At 45.8% G+C, this 17,603-nt stretch overlaps 1 protein-coding gene across 1 annotated transcript; it reads left to right on the top strand.

Moving 5' to 3' along the window:
* Window positions 1–11,492: 11,492 nt before the first annotated feature.
* HTR1D (5-hydroxytryptamine receptor 1D) lies at window positions 11,493–12,629 on the top strand (the record flags this gene model as incomplete). The annotated part of the gene is made up of 1 exon (XM_084222510.1): window positions 11,493–12,629. The coding sequence occupies one exon, from the start codon at window positions 11,493–11,495 to the stop codon at window positions 12,627–12,629; it is 1,137 nt and encodes a 378-aa protein (XP_084078636.1).
* Window positions 12,630–17,603: the final 4,974 nt, after the last annotated feature.

The following is a 17,603-nucleotide window of genomic DNA, read 5'->3' on the forward strand; positions in this document are numbered from 1 at the left end:
CTGTCTTCCTCAGCCACAGTAAATTTCTGTGACAAGGAGCCAGTGCATTTTGTTGCCTCAAAAAAAAGTTGGTGGGTAAATCATGAGGGCAAACCTCAAGGAAGGTCCTGCTGGATGCTGGAGAAATAGATGTAAATTAGAAGTGGGCAAAATTAGACTGCAGACCAGGAGGGTCTTTGGTATTAGTGTTCTCACCACACTTTAATGGTGAGCAAAAACAGTTTTGAAGTGTTTGCTGTAGTACTCAGGATGACATCAGTCTTCTCTTCTTCTCTAGTCTGGGCTTGGCAAGGTCTACAAAGAGAAAAAGCAGCATCCCTGTTCACATGAGCCATGGGTCTGACAGTGCTGCATCCACAGGGAGCCATGCTGGTGGGGAAGGAGGTATTTCTACAAAAACAGCCATTTTAGTGTCATTTTCTCTGTCTGAGGAGGATGTGTCCAGGTGATGGTTTTCATGAGAATTCACTGGAATTGCTCAGTCCACTGCCCCTCCCATATGCTGGACCAGGAGACTGGGACAATGTCCAGCTCTTGAAAAAGCCACAAGCAGGGCAGCAAAATAATTTTATTCTCAGAGGTTTTGTCTCTGCTTGTGCTGGTTCTCAGTGTAGCACAGCAGCCTTTTACCAGCACCAGATTAATTTGTGCCTCTGCACAGTCCTGCAGGGGCTTTCATTGCTGATTGTCACCCCTCCTGCCAGCTCAAACAAGTTAAAACACTCCTCCAGCATTTCTGGGAAAGTTAAACAGCTAATCACCATCCTGCTTCCTTGGGGAGTGTCTTGGTTTGAAAAGACAGGTGCCTGCTAAAGGAGACAGGAGCCTCCCCTGAAATGGAGAATGCAAACCCTCCCCACCCCTCTGAATTGCTGTGAATTTTAAATAAGGGGCTCTCAGGCAAAAAATATGGGAGTAGGAAATAACAGTTCTTTAGTAGGGAAGGGAAAAAAATAAAAGGATAAAATAAAAAAACGCAATCCACCAGAACAACACAGACAGAGTCAGAACTCAACCTGACACCCTGTGGGTCAGGGTGTTGGTAGCAGTCCAGTTGGAAAAGGGGCTGCAGTCCTCCTGGAGTGTCAGGGGTGGTTCTGTTGGAGCAGGGGGGTCCTGTAGGAAAGGGGTGAATTCTTCCTCCACAGATCCGTGGAAGCAGAAGCAGCTGCTGTTCCTCTGGGGAGTCCAGTGGAGCAGAGCTGTGCTGATGTGTCAGAATCTCCAGATTATATCTGGGTAGGAATGCTTGGCTCCTCCCTCTGGGCGGAGCATCTCACAATGGGATGTTAAAGTTCTTATCAGTCATGTGGTGACATTCAATAGCCCCTTATCAGCAGATGTTCCCCTGCTGAGGGACCCTGATTATGATCTCTCAGGAAGAGAGATAAGGAGAATTGCCCACTTGACACCAGACAACTGCCATACAGATGGCAATAGAATACACCTTGCCTTGCAATCTGGAACAGGAGTCACAGCAGGGGAAGCAACATCACCCCAAAGTGTTTGGGGTTTGAATTAGAGCAGACCAGGGGAGGGCTCTCAGCACAGATTGTGGGCTCACCCTGGGACAGCCTGGACAGACACCACCCTCAAGAGGAGCAGCATCAGCTCTGTCTTTGACGGCCTTCCAGCTACCCCAAGGAAAGAAACTGCTCCCCACACTGTGAAAACAGCAACTTTTCATCCTTTCTTCTGCAGCAAGGGAATAAAAACCTGAGCCCTGTGAAATCAGACACCCAGGAAATGCTCATCACCACCTTAGAGCACTCCAGTCTGGTCAATACGGTGGGGCTTTCACTCAGGATTCTGAGACAGGTGGTTTGGATGAGCTTTAATTCTCCTTGGATGAGCCTGTAACCCTTACTGCACCACTCCCCAGCCTGGGGACCAAGGCTCAGCTGTATCATAACTGGCTCAGGCTGCTGGGGAAATGTTTAATCTGTGAGTAGCAGCAGTGAGAAATTCTGAGAGTCAAACATGATAGGAAACAAAATTAGAGGCAGGACTGCTGAGATGGGCTCAGTTTAACAAGGAAAAATACAATCAGCCTTGTGGAAGTTTAATAAGTGGATTAAAGGAAGAAACTTACTAAAAGCTGTGTATGAAAACCTGATCTTCACCCATCCCTACCCCAGACAGCACCAAGTGGATGCAGATGTGCCTGAGCTCTACTGATTTAGGGCACCAACTTCTCCAATCCCTCATAGGGACCCACGGACTGAGCAGCACCAACAGACTGCTGGGACTCTGCCAACCATGCCAGTGCAGCTGTGGGTTTGGTTTTTCCCCCTAGTGTTAGGCCAAAGAGTAGACTTGTTTCCAAGGCTGCTTTATCTGTAGATCTGTCTGTCTTATTGGTACACGTTTGTACCAGCTCTGGGCCTGTGCACAAATTCTCTCTGTGCACCTGCTCCATCAGAAATGAAGATAATGTATCTCAAAAAAAGAGTAGTTGCATTATTTTTCTAAGCAGGACTTTCAACACAGGATATTAAATACAATACTGATCTTGACCTTGTGAAGCATGAGAGAAAAGTGCTCTAGCTCTTATTAGAGAGTGTCTGGAGGATCAAAGTCAGAGGGAGAAGTATTTTTTTTTTTTAATATCTGAAGACCAGTCTGGACCCTGAAATTCTCTCTGATTTTCCCAGTCAGCCTAAGGAAAGCCACCAGACACTTCCTTTTTCTGCATGGAATTACTGTTTGTGAAAAATAACATATGTGAAGTCATGGCATGGGAGAACAACAACCTTACAGCACCTTTATTCCTTTTTTCCCCATTCTAGGAGGAATCTATCCTCTGTCTGTGGCACACCAGCTCTCTTCTCCTGAAGAGGAGTCTTGGGGTGGCCACAGACCCCAGACCAGCCTGCACTCTGCTGCAGAGCTCTGCAAGATCCCATGGAGTATCTCTAGCCCAAGGGCAGAATTTATTCCTCAGCTGGAGATATAAAAGAGCCAACCTCTTTCCTTTCACATTGTATCACATCAAACACATTCCCACCCACAGAACAACACCCACGTTGTTTGGGAGGAAAATAAATGGAGAGGCATCTTCAGACTTTCAGAGAAAACCTATTGTAGCTACTCTTGTCTCAGTGGGAAATTCTGGAGGCTCAAAAGATTCACCATGTGTCCTCTCCCAGCCTGGGAGTGAAGTGATGCTGCAAGGAATTATTATTTTTTGTGTAAGATTCACACCATGTGGCTGCAGTTTAAAAAGCTCGTATTATCCTCTCAGTCCCAAGGGAGGCTTTGTGATTTATACCATACTCAGCCATTCTGGGTTCCAAACCCTTCTCCACTGCAGAGAACAGGTAAAGTGCTGCTGTTCTGGGAGCAGCCAGTTATTTGAGATGTTGAAGCTGGGACAGAACCCTCCAAGATATCTGGAGGGAGAGTGACTTCTTTGAAACTACAGCAGGGTTAAAAATCATTTACTGACACATTGTGGTGGAGAGGGCAGAGCCTGAGTCTCCACAATATTAAGAGTGCAAAAATCATGAGATTATCTGTATTTTGAAAGTAATCCAATATGTAAATTAGCTGCCAGAGGAAAATGGAGACAGCTGGCAATGGCCAATTTAGAATCTATTTAAGGCCAAATGATGCTGCAAAGGGGCTGCGGCTCGAGCATCTCTGTTTCAAGACCTTGGAATCTGAATTACTTTTATGTTAAAGTTTTGTCTAGTGTGAACATAGTTACTGCTTCTTCGGGGAAAAAAAAAAAAAAAGAAAAAATAACATTCATTTCTAGTTAGCAACTGAAACTGGTAAAAATCCACTTTAAAATGCTGGAACTCACACTGTGTCTCTGAGGTTTGGAAGCAGGAGGGCTGTGCTGAGAGGGTGTGCAAGCCCTAGGTCGGAGCCAAGCTGAAGCAGCAGTTGGGTCAAGCCCATCCGGAGGAGCTCCGAGCCGTTCTCTATCCCCGGCCTCCCCAGCCGCTCTGCTCATCACCGCTCCCCTGAGTTATCGATCCTCGCATCCACCGGAACAACACCAGGCTCCCCGGCCCCGCAGCGCAGCCCCGCAGCACCGGGGCACGGCCCGGGCTGCCCGGCGGGGTCCGGCGCAGGGAACACCCGGGAAGGGGCCGCAGCCGCCCCTCGCAGCCCCCTTGGCCGGAGGGAGCCTCGGGAGGGCAGAGCTCCGAGCTCCGAGCCCCGGCCCCGGGCGAGCCGCAGCCGCGCTGAGCGGAGCGGAGGGAGGGAGGAGAGCGGAGCCGCGGAGAGGAGCGGGACGCGCAGCGCGGGCGCGACGAGCCCGGCCGGGGCCGCCGGTGTTTCGGGGGGACTCTGCCAGAGCCGGGCGAGAACGGGACGGCGGGGACAGCGGGGACAGCGGGTGAGTGCTGGCGGCCGGGGCGATGCCGGGGCGCAGCCGACGGGGCGGGCGCTCGGCCCCGGCTGAAGTTGGTACCCGGGGACCGAGCGCGGGGGCTTCGCCACGGCGGCCCCGGAAAAAACCCCGGCGGAGGAGGGCGAACGGGAGGCGGGGGTCGGGAGGCCTGCGGCGGCATCGCCCCGGGATCAGCCGGGATCGCCCCGGGATCGCCCCGGGATCAGCCGGGATCGCCCCGGGATCAGCGGCATCGCCCCGGCTCTGCGGGCGCCCGTGGATGGGGCGGGCAGAGCTCCGTGGCCGCATCGCCCTGCGGAGCCGCAGAGAGCGGGGACCCCGCTGCGCCGGACACCGGCATCACGGAATTGCGGTGTGGTTTGGGTGGAAAGGGACCTTTAGAGGTCGCCTAGTCCGTCCTCCCAGCCACCAGATGCATCTTCAATCAAATCAGGTAGCTCAGAGCCCCGTCCAAGCTGACCTTGAATGTTTCGAGCCGCAGCCTGTGCTGACCCTGCATGCCGTGTCTGGGAGGGAAGCTCACAGGTGATTTAGAGCTCTAAATGCTTCTTGCAGGTCTCTTCCTCCAGGTACAGGATAATACTGGATAAATAAAGTGACCACTTTAGAAGTGTAATTTTATGTAGATTGCCCCGGGGAAAGCTTTGGGTTGCCTTAAGGGTTGTTCCATTTTCATCCCACACCATCCTGGTTTGTATTCCACGAGTGACACAGCTGCCTGGTTTCTCCTTCACTCCTGCTCTGGGTAGGATGGTGGCCACAGGTCACCTCTGATTAGGTGCTAGTGCAAAGCCAGGAGCTGCCACTGTGATCCTGAACCCTTGGAATCCTCACCTGTCCATGTCTCTGTACCTGCCTGGATGCAAGCCAGGCTTTTCAGGACAAAATGCTCTGTTTTCTCACCTGGAGCCAGCGGGCCACCTGTCACCTGTTGCATCAATGATGAATATGAGCCACTTTTGGGATGGGCTTTGGTCCTGCAGCAAAGAGCAGGACCCAGCCAAGCACAAGGACTGCCAGCGTTGCAGTCTGGTGCTTCCAGGGTACTGCGGGCAGCAGTGCATGAAACTGGAACATGCACTTCAAGAAAAATCATGTTTCCCCATAGAAACAGTCCCTTTCCCACTTGTGAGCCTGATGTAAACCCCAGGGAAAAAAACTTCCTTTGCAAAATTAAGGGGACAACTGACTTCAGAGAGGTGGGATTCTTTTGCCAGTAATTGTAACTTCCTTCTTCTAGGAACTGCCGCCAACAGAGTGTAAAACAGATTATTGCAGAGAGCAATGGCTGGGACCTGTGAGGTTTCTCAAGGCAAATTTGCTTTTCCTTTTCATATTGTCTTTAAAGTTAAAGCAGCATCATAACAGAGGATTTATGATGTGTTCTTACATGCCTCTCAAATATTAAAATTAGCAAATACCAAACAAACAGTCGCTTGTAACATTTTCTGGTTTTCACATTTACCCCCAGATCTGTTGATCTCAGAGTAGCATTCTCACCAGTTATCAGTCATTCATTTTCTTCTGATGTATCACACTTCTGATGGGCTGGGAATCAAGCACGTGCCGAGAATAATGAAATTTTTTAAAAAATCAAACCCGTGGTGTGAACTCTGCTGCTTTGCAGCTTACTTAGAAATCTGGGAAATGTATTTCTTGAGTTGAGACGTGTCAAAATGCAGGAAGATGTGAGGGGCCTGGCTACTTTCAGTGTTTAACACAGAGTAAGAATGATGGCAGTGTACTGTGCTCACCTAAATGCAGAACTTAACTTAGTGACAAATATCAGTCACTTCTGGCATGTACACAGCAGTTGTTGTTTGCCTGGATAGAACTGTCCTACATTGAGCTCTGGAGGAAACCATCCAGATATCAAAAGTCAGCATAAAAGTTGACTGGATTTTCCTCTGTCTTTTGATAAATATTCCTTTCTGTCCCTGGGTGATGTGCTCAGAGATAAAGGATGTAAAGGAAGACATCCCTCGGTGTGCACACAAGCTGTGATCCACCTTCTGTGATCCCCTCACCATTTTACATGGGATAAACGAATTCACTTTACTTTCCTGGTGCTTCATTGGTTATAGGAAATCACACTCCAAAAAGATTATGTGACCTGTCCTTGTGACTTTCTGAGATGGAAATGTCAGTGTCCCTAAGCAATACTTTGTTTCACTACTCTTACTATCTCCAAAGTTTTCCTGAGGGCTCAGTCTTCCTTGCTGTAAAGTCTCTCTCCTTTCAGTGATATTAGTCACAGCCACAGGGAACAGACTATTCCTTCCTGTTCTGCAGGCTTGCATGCACAGAAAGACTGTTGAACATCTCAGCTGTGCTCTTTAAACCCCAACATTCCTGTTCCCATGCAGTTTCTTCCCATACATTTTCTTTTCTGATGATTCCTGCTGCTTTCTTCTGATTTCTTGCTGTGTGCTCTCTATCTTCTTGGGAACAGCGCCCAGAGCTGAATGCCAGGCTGCCATTTGGCCTTGTCCAAAAGGAGCAGAACAAGATCTATTCAAGGTTTAATTCCCAGGTACACACTCACCAAGGTGTTTGCTGTTTTGCCCTGGCACAGTGTCACTGGCTCTGCTGACAGTGCACATTGATCCCACACTGAGCAGAGCTGTTGCTGAGCTGCTCCCTCTCCATCACACAAGAGGGGAACTGCTCATTTCCACCTTGCACTTGTCCTTAAGCTCAACTTCATGGTTGAGAGCTTCCCAGCCCCTGCTCCCTCCAAAGAACTTTGGAACATATTGCAGAGGCTGTTTTTGCAAGGTAGCATTTACCAGAATCACTGCCCATTAAACCCCAGACTTTGATAAGTAATATTTAGTTATAATGTCTAACAGCAATTGTAACTTGGTAATTATCAATGGGTTGGATGGCTAATACCTGTTGGTAAATAAAGGTAAGAGAGGAAAAATACCAATAATTCTTACAAGAAAATACCAATAATTTCCTACAAGCTGAACAAAAATCAAAGGTGGGGAGAGAGTGAAGGTGTTAAACATTGCTAATATTTGCTTGCCAATTACTATAGTTGCTTATTTAAAATGAGAAATGTTTTGCATACAGTTTCTCATATAGAATGCTGTTCTCTCTATCAAATGAACAAAACAGGGACCTGATTTACCTGGAAATAGTCACAATGTTCCTGGCAGATTAGACATCCAGCCATGCTGCATGAGCTGTGCTGGAGTGAACACTTGCAGAGTCAGGTACACTTCTCCAGAAACATGAACTCTTCTCTACCAGCTCCCCTCACTGGCAGTGAAGAGAGATGCTCAGCCCTGAAGGGACCAGAAATTCTGATGCAAACATACTTGTACCTTTGATTTTTCAGTGCAACACCTTCCAGCATTGCCTGGTTTTCTCCCAGGAGCTGTGTCCAGGTTTGGTTATGATCTCTGGATGGGCACATTCCCAGAGCCAATTCTAAATGTATTTCATGTTGTTTGAACAGTGCTTTTGTCTTCAGGTTGGGCTCCACACCTACTCTGTGATGCATGCTTGAGTCAATTGTCCCAAATGTGCAAGAACTTACTCAAAACTTGCTCCCTTTTTTAAGAAAAGGGCCTTCAAAGGGGTTCCTCTTGGCCAGAGTGCCACCTCCTGTCCTGCCTTCTGGCCACCTGCTGTTGGCTCTCACTGGAAGCAGCTTCACTGCTGATCACACTCAGCATGACAGAATAGACCTGCTCTATTTAGTGGATTCTGCATTTAAATGAAAAGTGAAAATAAGCTACAAAATGAATTTTCAGTAGTTGGCTGAACTTTAGCTCTGTTCTCAGACATCCCTTTGCAATTGTCCATCTTCAAGAGAAGAAAATTAATTCCCTAATTCCTCTAATTTTAGCGTGAACTTAAAGGAAATGTGCAACTTACTAAAGGACATTTTAATCTAATTTTCCTTTTCTTTTTTTTCCTGTTCTATTTAGTGAAAGAGTAAATTCTGTATTTTTACTTCAACATACCTATTTTGTATACATTATTTATGCCAGCCCAGCCCTGCAGAGGTGCATTGAAGCCTTCTTGCAGCCCAGCATCCTCAGAAAGTCTATCAGCTGCACCACGAAATCACAGTCTGCAGGAATTGCCCCACTCTCCAGTAATGGCTGTGCTCCAGAAGGAACAGAAATGTGTTGGGACTTTCTTTACCCTTGGGATTGAGCACCTCTGGTTATCAGGGCAATCTCTGCAGCTCCATGCCCAGAGCCCACAGGATGACACTTGGTCCTGAGGAGCTCCTGGTGGCACCCAGCCTTCTCCTGCCCTGGCACCCCTGGTGCTCTGTTTTTCCTCCAAGAGACCCTTCCCTGCTCCCTTGCTCTCCAGCTGCAGAGAGTTAAACTGGCTTGCTGCAGCCTGGCATTGTGTGTCAGCATGCTGTGCTCTGCAAATCTCACTCTGGTTGGCTGTGACATCACCTTCCATTTATTTCAGGTGCTTTGAAATGAAAAAAAAATCCCCACAGTCCGTGGCCAAGAGCACAGTGAAGCCCAAGGAAAGACGGACCGAGCGCAGTGCTGATGCAGCCAAGGCACCTGCGAGGATTCCTGTCCTGTGAAGTGTGACAAAGCTGGGGACAAGCCAGGGTGACAAACCTGCCGTGCCCTGCCGGGTGGGGCTGTCGGGCCGGTGCTCTCAGCTGCCTGCAGGCTGCACTGCCACCCCATGCACCGAGAGGGGCACACACCAATGATGCTGTCTCATCTAGAGGTGATCTTATCTTATCTGGAGGTGATAACAGCACCAGCAGCAGGGAAACTTTGTTATAATTGAAAAGATTGACCAGGCCAATATTCAAGCAACAATCAATTTATTAATGAATGTGGTAAAGTGTGAGCAAAATAGCGCTGGGTACAGTGGGGGAAGTTTTCCCTCCAACTGCACACCGATATTTGGGGCTTGCAGGTATTTATGGGGGTGCTCAGAAGCTTTCTCAGCAGTTTCTATTCCAAATTTTTACATCACATGCCCAGATTCCTCCATCTTGCCCCCTGAACCCCCATTCTAAAAACCCCCAAATTTACTTTTTCACCTCGTGATAAATTCACTGTCATTCCACTTAATTTGTCGTGGCTTACAGATCTTCATCTAAGGTTGGTAACTTGCTCCATGGGTCGTAATCAAAACCACAGTTTGCATTTTGGGCATTTTGGGCTCTGTGCCAGGGTCTCTGAGCCCCCTGGCAGGGTCTTGGCTGCTCAGGACAGCCAGGGGGATGTCCTGGGTCCTGACACTGCTGAGCACAGCTGGCACTAAATGTGTTCCTCAACATCCAGGCTCTGCCCAGTGCTCCTCATGCTCCAGAGGTGTGTGCACGTCCCTCTGCTCTCAGGAAACATGCTGGACAGCCACTTCCTACTCCTGGGCTCTGCTCTTTCAGGATTTGTAATGTCTGTGCATCTGTGTTCTGCTTTCCTCAACAGGCACTTATGTATATGAGCTGGTACTTGACATAATTTGATTACTCCTTGTCATTTAATATTATTTTCCTTCAGTATCTGTAGTTTATACAAACTTAATTTATTTTTCTTTTTAACAGGAAAATTTATTTTTCTTTTTAACAGGAAAATAATTTACTTGTATTCATCATTCTTTGATTGATTAAAAGGTAACTTCATTGAAATACTAAATTATTTGGAATATGTTCATTTGTTTAGATGGCTATTCTTCCTGAGTACATGATAAATAATCATGTACTGACTTTGCTCAGTGTCACAAAATGGCCATGAGGAAGGGATTTTCTCTTCCTAGAGAGAAAAAAAATCAAGGAAGTAATAATCTAGTATGAAATGTGAGACTTTTCTATGTCTCCTTATTAGAAAAGTACACCTCAAAAGAAAAAGCATGTCTGAAAATGGTCGACTGACAGAAGATGGTTGCATATTAAAAAAATCAAACACACCAAACTGAAAAGTGTTGCTCCTTATATTAGGATTTAGGAGCTCAAGAGAGGCTGTTTGAGTTCAAAGTGCTGATGGTTCATGTAGAATATTTTGCTCCTCTTGCTCCACAGATTCCCAGCTGAGTGCCTGGATGGATGGCACGAATTGGTACCAGTGGTGACTGAGAGAGGCTCTTCTCCTCCAGGGCTGGCAGAAGGCTGGCCTGGGGATTGTCTCCTTGCAGAAGTTGGGTGTTCCTCCTTGTAGCCCTCACAGCACCCTTCAAAGCCATTCCTGACCCACTCTGAGGATCTCTTTCAAGAAGGGTTGGGCTGGCATAATACAGGTGACATTCTGGTACTCATGGAAATGAGTGAAATCTCTCTTAGGATGTTTCCTTCAGGTTTGTGAAGACTTCAGGAAATCCAGTCCTGGTGAATAAAAGGAAAATTATGGAAAGCCTTCAGATTGCAAACTGTGCTGAAATGTGCACCAGTGCATTGGGGTCTGGCACCCAGCACCTGACTTCAGCATTTGCAGACTAATTGTGGAAGGGAAAACCTGAATAGTCTGGAGAAATAAATGAAAATGGAGATCTGTGCTTGAAGAAGTCTTGATTTGCAAATCTGGGAGAAATTATGTTTACAGAAGGAATTCAGAAGTATTGTTCTATATGTTAGGTACTCTACTAATAAAGTGTCCCTTGTAAATACCAAAAATGTGACACTCAGCTATTAGAGAGAAAAGGAAAATAATCTTGAGGGTAGCTTTGTCTCCAGCAAAGGAGCATCAACTGCATGCCCAGATGTTTCTTTTCCATCTCTTACCCTTCAGTATTGATTTATGAAACTTTGTAGAAGATTAGGTCAGAAAGGAGGTGTGAAAAAAAGATAACAAAGAATTATTTTGTTTTCTTCAAGATGAAAACCACTTGAATTCTCATCACTTATAGCACTGTTTTCATTGTTGTACACCAGACTTGTGTCTGGATGACATTTTGCTGTAACAATGATGTAATTGATGTGATGTGATGTGATGTGATGTGATGTGATGTGATGGAAAATCTTGCATAGGAGAGCACCTTATCTACTGTGTCAGCTGAAGTTTTCAACAAGTTAATAATCCTTCAGTGTTCGACCAAAGTATGAAAAATTCTATTTTATCTACAAAAGTGAGCATCTTTCTTCATTGTCCCAGAAAGATTACACTGGAAGGTGAAATCAGAGCAGAGGATGACTGAGTACAACCATTCAGCACAGTTCTCTCTCCAGAGCTCGACAAATAAATCCTTAAATATCACTGAAACACCTCTGTCTTGGGATGAAAGGACCCTCCTCGGGCTGAAGATTTCACTGTCAGTCCTTCTGGCTGTTATAACTTTGGCAACAATCCTGGCAAACGTTTTTGTCGTTATCACAATTTTTCTGACTAGAAAGCTCCACACACCTGCAAATTACCTGATAGGCTCCTTGGCAGTGACTGATCTCCTGGTGTCCGTGCTGGTGATGCCCGTCAGCATCGCTTACACTGTCACCCACACGTGGGCCTTTGGCCAGCTGCTGTGTGACATCTGGCTGTCATCAGACATCACGTGCTGCACAGCCTCCATCCTGCACCTCTGTGTCATTGCCCTGGACAGGTACTGGGCTATCACAGATGCTCTGGAATATTCCAAGCGCCGCACTGCTGGCCGAGCAGCCCTCATGATTGCCGTGGTCTGGATGATATCTATCAGTATCTCTGTGCCACCTTTTTTCTGGAGGCAGGTGAAAGCTCATGAAGAAATTGCAAAGTGTGCTGTAAACACAGAGCAAATTTCCTACACCATTTATTCGACTTGTGGAGCTTTCTACATCCCAACTGTGCTCCTCCTGATATTGTATGGGAGAATTTATGCAGCAGCTCGATCCAGGATTCTGAAGCCACCCTCATTATATGGGAAACGTTTTACCACTGCACACCTGATCACTGGTTCTGCAGGCTCTTCCCTCTGCTCCATTAATGCCAGCCTCCATGAAGGGCACTCCCATTCAGGTGGATCCCCAATATTTCTGGGTCATGTTAAAATAAAACTTGCAGATAGTGCGCTGGAAAGGAAAAGAATTTCTGCTGCGAGAGAAAGGAAAGCTACCAAAACCTTAGGCATTATTCTGGGAGCTTTCATTTTCTGCTGGCTGCCTTTTTTTGTCATATCCCTAGTCCTACCAATCTGCCAAGATGCCTGTTGGTTTCATCCCATCCTACTGGACTTTTGCACCTGGTTGGGTTACCTAAACTCATTAATCAATCCAGTCATTTATACAGCTTTTAATGAAGAATTTAAACAGGCTTTCCAAAAACTAATACTTTTCAAAAAGTCCTCCTCTTGAGACTCTCCTCCTGTGTAACTGACCCTTGTGCAATCTCACAGCCTACCTGAAACTTTCCATGCTTTTATTCCTAAGGAACTGAGTGGTAATTCCCATCTCTGCTGCTCCCCTGTTCTGTGCATGTAACTGGGAATTTCTTGCCAGTTTGATACTTTCTGTCTGGGATTGAACATGCCAAAACAGAACTTGTCCATGGTCACTGCAGTGATCATGTGTGTAAATAAGATTAATGACACATGAAATAGGCTTTGCAATGAGGCAAGGTTGAGAACCAGGGAGTTTATCTTGTGGGATGAGGTGACACATTACCCTGATGGGAGGAAATTGTGTGTGTATTTACAAGACCTTAGTGTTTCTGCTGTATATTATTAACCATTTATGTCAGCTGAGAGAGTTTCTGGAGAGCAGGACCTGATCCTTCTATTTTCTATGGCATGTATCTTACCCCTGTGAAGCTGATAAAACCTGTAACTCTTTCAGAAGATGTGTGACACAGCCTGACTATAATCAGCAGCAGGGCAGAGCAGCATAGCACAGATGTAAGTTATGTGGATATTTCACAAATGCTGCATTTGAAGCTATGCTTTTGGTGAAGTGTAGAAAGGAGACAATTTAGTTGAATTAATTATTACACATTTTATCATGAATAGAGCAGCTGGTGAAAAAATGCTACAAAATAAATAGCATGAAAATGATTGATCTTATATTTCTGTTATTTAACTTTTTTGCATGCATAAACTGAAACAGGAGAATATGGTTAGTGCCAGTGTGGAATGACTAGGGCCTCATAAAATAGCCAGAAGTTTCACTCCTTGGTGACAAGATATGGGAAGTTAGACAGGGGACAACTGAACTCCCACACCTGAGGCCACTCCCTGGTACTGTTCAATTTGCTGTTATAGCCACAGTCAACTTTTCATCCTCCTCTGAGGATGACAGTCTGAAATGTTCACCTTTGGGCCAGTTTGTGATGATTCCCAAGACCCCTGGGTGATTCACCTGCTCAGTGTGAAATATGAAATTACAGATCATGGTCCTGGAAGGGCCTTTGAGAGGTTGGCTAGTCCATTCCCTGCTTGTATCAACTGTGCTTTTGTTCTCTTCCTGTATTTCCTACCCTTGAAAATTTCAAATTATGAACAGAATGGCAAGATACAGCAAAAGAAGATGATCAACCACTCTTCTTTGACACTGTTTAATTCAAGAGTAAACAAAGTAGGCCCTCTCTTTGGTTAGATTATAGGTTAATTTTAAAAGGCACATGGTCTAATATTACACCATTCTTATTGTGAATATTTGATAGCATGCCTCATTAATTTCTATTGGAAAAAACAGTGATATAGAACTGGCAGATGAAAACACTTGCTAGAGATGATCATAAATTAAATAGCACCTACAGCCTCTGAGTTGAAAGGAGGAGGCTCTCATGTCACAGAGATCAATGTCCATACTTACCATGTTTTACAATGCTCTGTGAATTGCAGTCCAGAGCACACAAATGTATTTCACAGAAGGTACGTGAGGGCTGAGTGATACCTCAGTGCCTCTCCAGTGAAGCTCTTGCAATATTGAGCACAAAGATAAGTTAAAACATGTTGTGTTTGTACAGAAGTACATATTGATATGTCCAAGAAGATAGTTACTTCAGTGATATTATAAGATAAATATTATCAATTATTTAAATAATATTATAATATCCATTATCTCAATGATATTATAATATCATTCAATATCATATTTATTGAAAACAGAAGAAATAGCTAAATATATATCAAAGCATGTGTGTTCACTGCAGCACCCTGCATTTAAATTCCAGTGCAGGTTATTCCTACAACCAGGGAAGAGGATGAGTGGCAGCAATGAGGAGTCAGCATGACAGAAGACTGGCAGGACAATGAACATGGAATATAATCATTCCTCCAGGACAAACCTGAACTTTCCTACATGAAAGAAATATGGTCATTGAAGCAATCCCACCATGCTCACCAATCTGAAAGCAGCTCCTTGCCAGGAGAGTACAAAGGAACCAATGCACAATAGGAACAAAATGCACAAAGGAGCAAAAGAACAGTATGTAAGACTACTTAAGTATATGAAGCCCTATTGAGGAACAGATCTCATCTTCACAAACAAACATGCCCAAAAGTCCTTTTCCTGTTTATAATCAGTCTATGACATGATGGAAATGTTTTTGCAGAACACACTTTATAACACAATGTCAGAATGCTTTCATTGACAATTATGATTTTTTCCCACTCTGATATTCTAATGCAAAAGGTACTTTGGTACTGATGCTTTGTATTTTCCTGTCTATTCCATAGCAGTTAATGATGGATAGACAATTTCAAATTTTGAACTACCATGGCAACTATGCGGTACCCTGCTTTTCTTTTTTGAGTTCACAACTCTCTCTGCAGTAAACCTTGCCAGTCCTTGAACAAATGTTAGGAGAGACAGTTGTAGCTATGGTGCCAATCTTGAAATTATATTGGCAAGCACCCTTGGCATCCTTAAACGCACCCCTTCTGGCCCCATGTGTAGACCTAATTTAGCTGACATTTTTAAGATGTCTGCTCCAGGAAGAGGTGAAACATCCCCTCAAAACAACTGACTTGGATGACATTATTTACATTACCTAGGTTGCAAGATTGAAATGAGACTTGTGTAGAAGAATCAGTAGTGAAGATGTGTTCAGACCAACCCTCCTGATAGTGTGTGTAAATCCTGTTTATTATTTCCAGCAACTGCCACTCCCCATCCTGGTGTTCTGCAGGTGTGTCAGGTTCTGGCTCCTTCTGTAGCTGGTGAAGATGGATATGAAAACCCTTGGTTTGAGGAGATGGTGCTCTCACTGCACTGAATATGCTTTCTGACTGAGAGGAAGATGGCAGCAGTTCAAACTAACATGACATCAGCCTGTTTCTTATGTGCTGCAGGCTTCTCAGTTCCTTTGTTACCACACCTTGACACGGCTGCAGGCTTCTGTGGGGACTCCTGGTGGCACCTAGCTGGTTCTAGGAACAAGAAACAGTCATACACACAAAACCCCAAACCCAACAAAACTTACACTGCTATACAGACTGCTGATAATGATGTGAGACTAGCAAGCCATGCAGCACTTCTGTCCACACAAGCATGATTCTGTTTCTTTTTCCCTGCTGCCCGTGGATTTAATACTGTTCCTAAACTCTGTGTGGCTTCTTGCACAACCAAGGCTCCAGCTCTGTCAGGAGCTGTTAGAAATTAATTAAATAAATATTAGGATCTTATAATGACTCTGATCTTCTAAATGCTTAAAACTTGAACACCTGGAATCAGGTAATAACAGGAGTATCTCCACTTCTAATTTGCAGAGAGAAGCAAGAACCACTGGCTTAGAAAACAGTGGGCTAATTTAACTCACTAGAGACAGAGAAGTATTGACTGAGTTAGTTGTCTGCCAGTTTGATAAACAGAACAAATGCCAGAACTGGTGCAGAAGAAGCAGCACACACAGAAGTAATTTTAGTAGGGACATGCATATATCAGTAGCAGCAAGATCAACTCAGACACCTCACTTAAATTCATCATACAAACAGAGGGAGTACAGAATAGCAAGAATACCTGAAGAGTCAGTTCAGGGACCATGAACTGGAAGATGACTCAAACAGACATTTTGAATAACCACAGAGAAATCTCCTCTCTGTAAGTTTGGCTAATCCTTTTTGAATCTCATGCCTCTGGTGTTCATGGCATCCTAGAGCCATCCACTTCTCACGTTATCAAGCTGTGCACAAGATGCATGAGTTACTTTTATTTGTTTAAAGCTACTACACCCATATGGATCCTCTGTTGTCAGACACACTGACAGCTTCTGCTGCTTCCCCAAATCATTTGTGATTTTATTGTGTTTGTCATCTCTCCTTGCCCATCATCTCTGGTCACACCTGCCCACATTACTTACACCCCACTCCCCTGGGACTATGCAGCCTTTCTATCAGTCATTGTGGGGACATCTGGGGGGAAAGTTTTCTACCAGTGGTGCTGGCACCCTGCTTTGGGTTTTGGAAACCCAGCACCCACACTTCCAATCCAAGACACAAGCATTGCAACCATGCCTCAGGCTTTGGTGAGTCCTCATCGTGCAGCAGTGCAAACAAGAGCAAATCCTCACTAAGGACGGAGAGACACTCCTCAGCCTCCTGTGCCACCAGATGCCAGCAGCACTGGCACAGTGAACTGAACTGCTGCTGGAGGGAAAGCACAGGGTGTGAGCTAAAGTCCTGACCCACCCAGCATGAGTGATGGAGGGAGGTGACGGGAAACAGACTGAGCTGAGCTGATAAAGGAAGAGAAAGAAGCCCCTCACCAAGGAGGCAACTGAACCAGCTGCTGGGTGGGGTCTGCAGTGCGAGGAAGAGAGTGAATGGAAACCGAGGAAATGATAAATGCCAAATCTCGGGATCCAAGTGAGAGACAAGCTGCCTACTCTGTGTCATGCAGAAACAGCATAGCTGCAGCTGGTGGTACAGTGCCCGTGGCAACAAGGGCTGCCACTGCCCAGACTGGTGTTTTGAAGAAAAAAGCTTAGTGGCATGAAGTTAGACATTTAGAAATTTCTGTCCAGGGAAAGGAAATGATGTAAACGAAAGAAAACTCTGGCTGCTCTAGGATAAAGCAACTTTTCCATTTAATATTTTTAATGATGGGGACTTAGTGCAGTCAGTGGAAGGTGCAGACACAGATAGTGGAATGAGGGACGCTACAAGGTGAGGAGGCAGCTCCCCTTTTTCCCCAGATGTGCCCACAATGGGCAGCGGGTTGCCAGCCTGGAATTGCTGACCGGCCTCTGACCGCGTCTGCTGGGGACCCGGCCGGGCAAGGGCAGCGCGCTGCTCGCAGAGCACCGGGCACCTCCCGCTGTCCTTCACCGTGTCACCCGCACTCCCGGGGCTCTGTTCACCGCTCAGCTACACCGGGAGAAACTTTTCCCGG

Source organism: Fringilla coelebs (genome assembly GCF_963513975.1).
Source record: "Fringilla coelebs genome assembly, chromosome: 28".
Classification (NCBI taxonomy): Eukaryota; Metazoa; Chordata; class Aves; order Passeriformes; family Fringillidae; genus Fringilla; species Fringilla coelebs.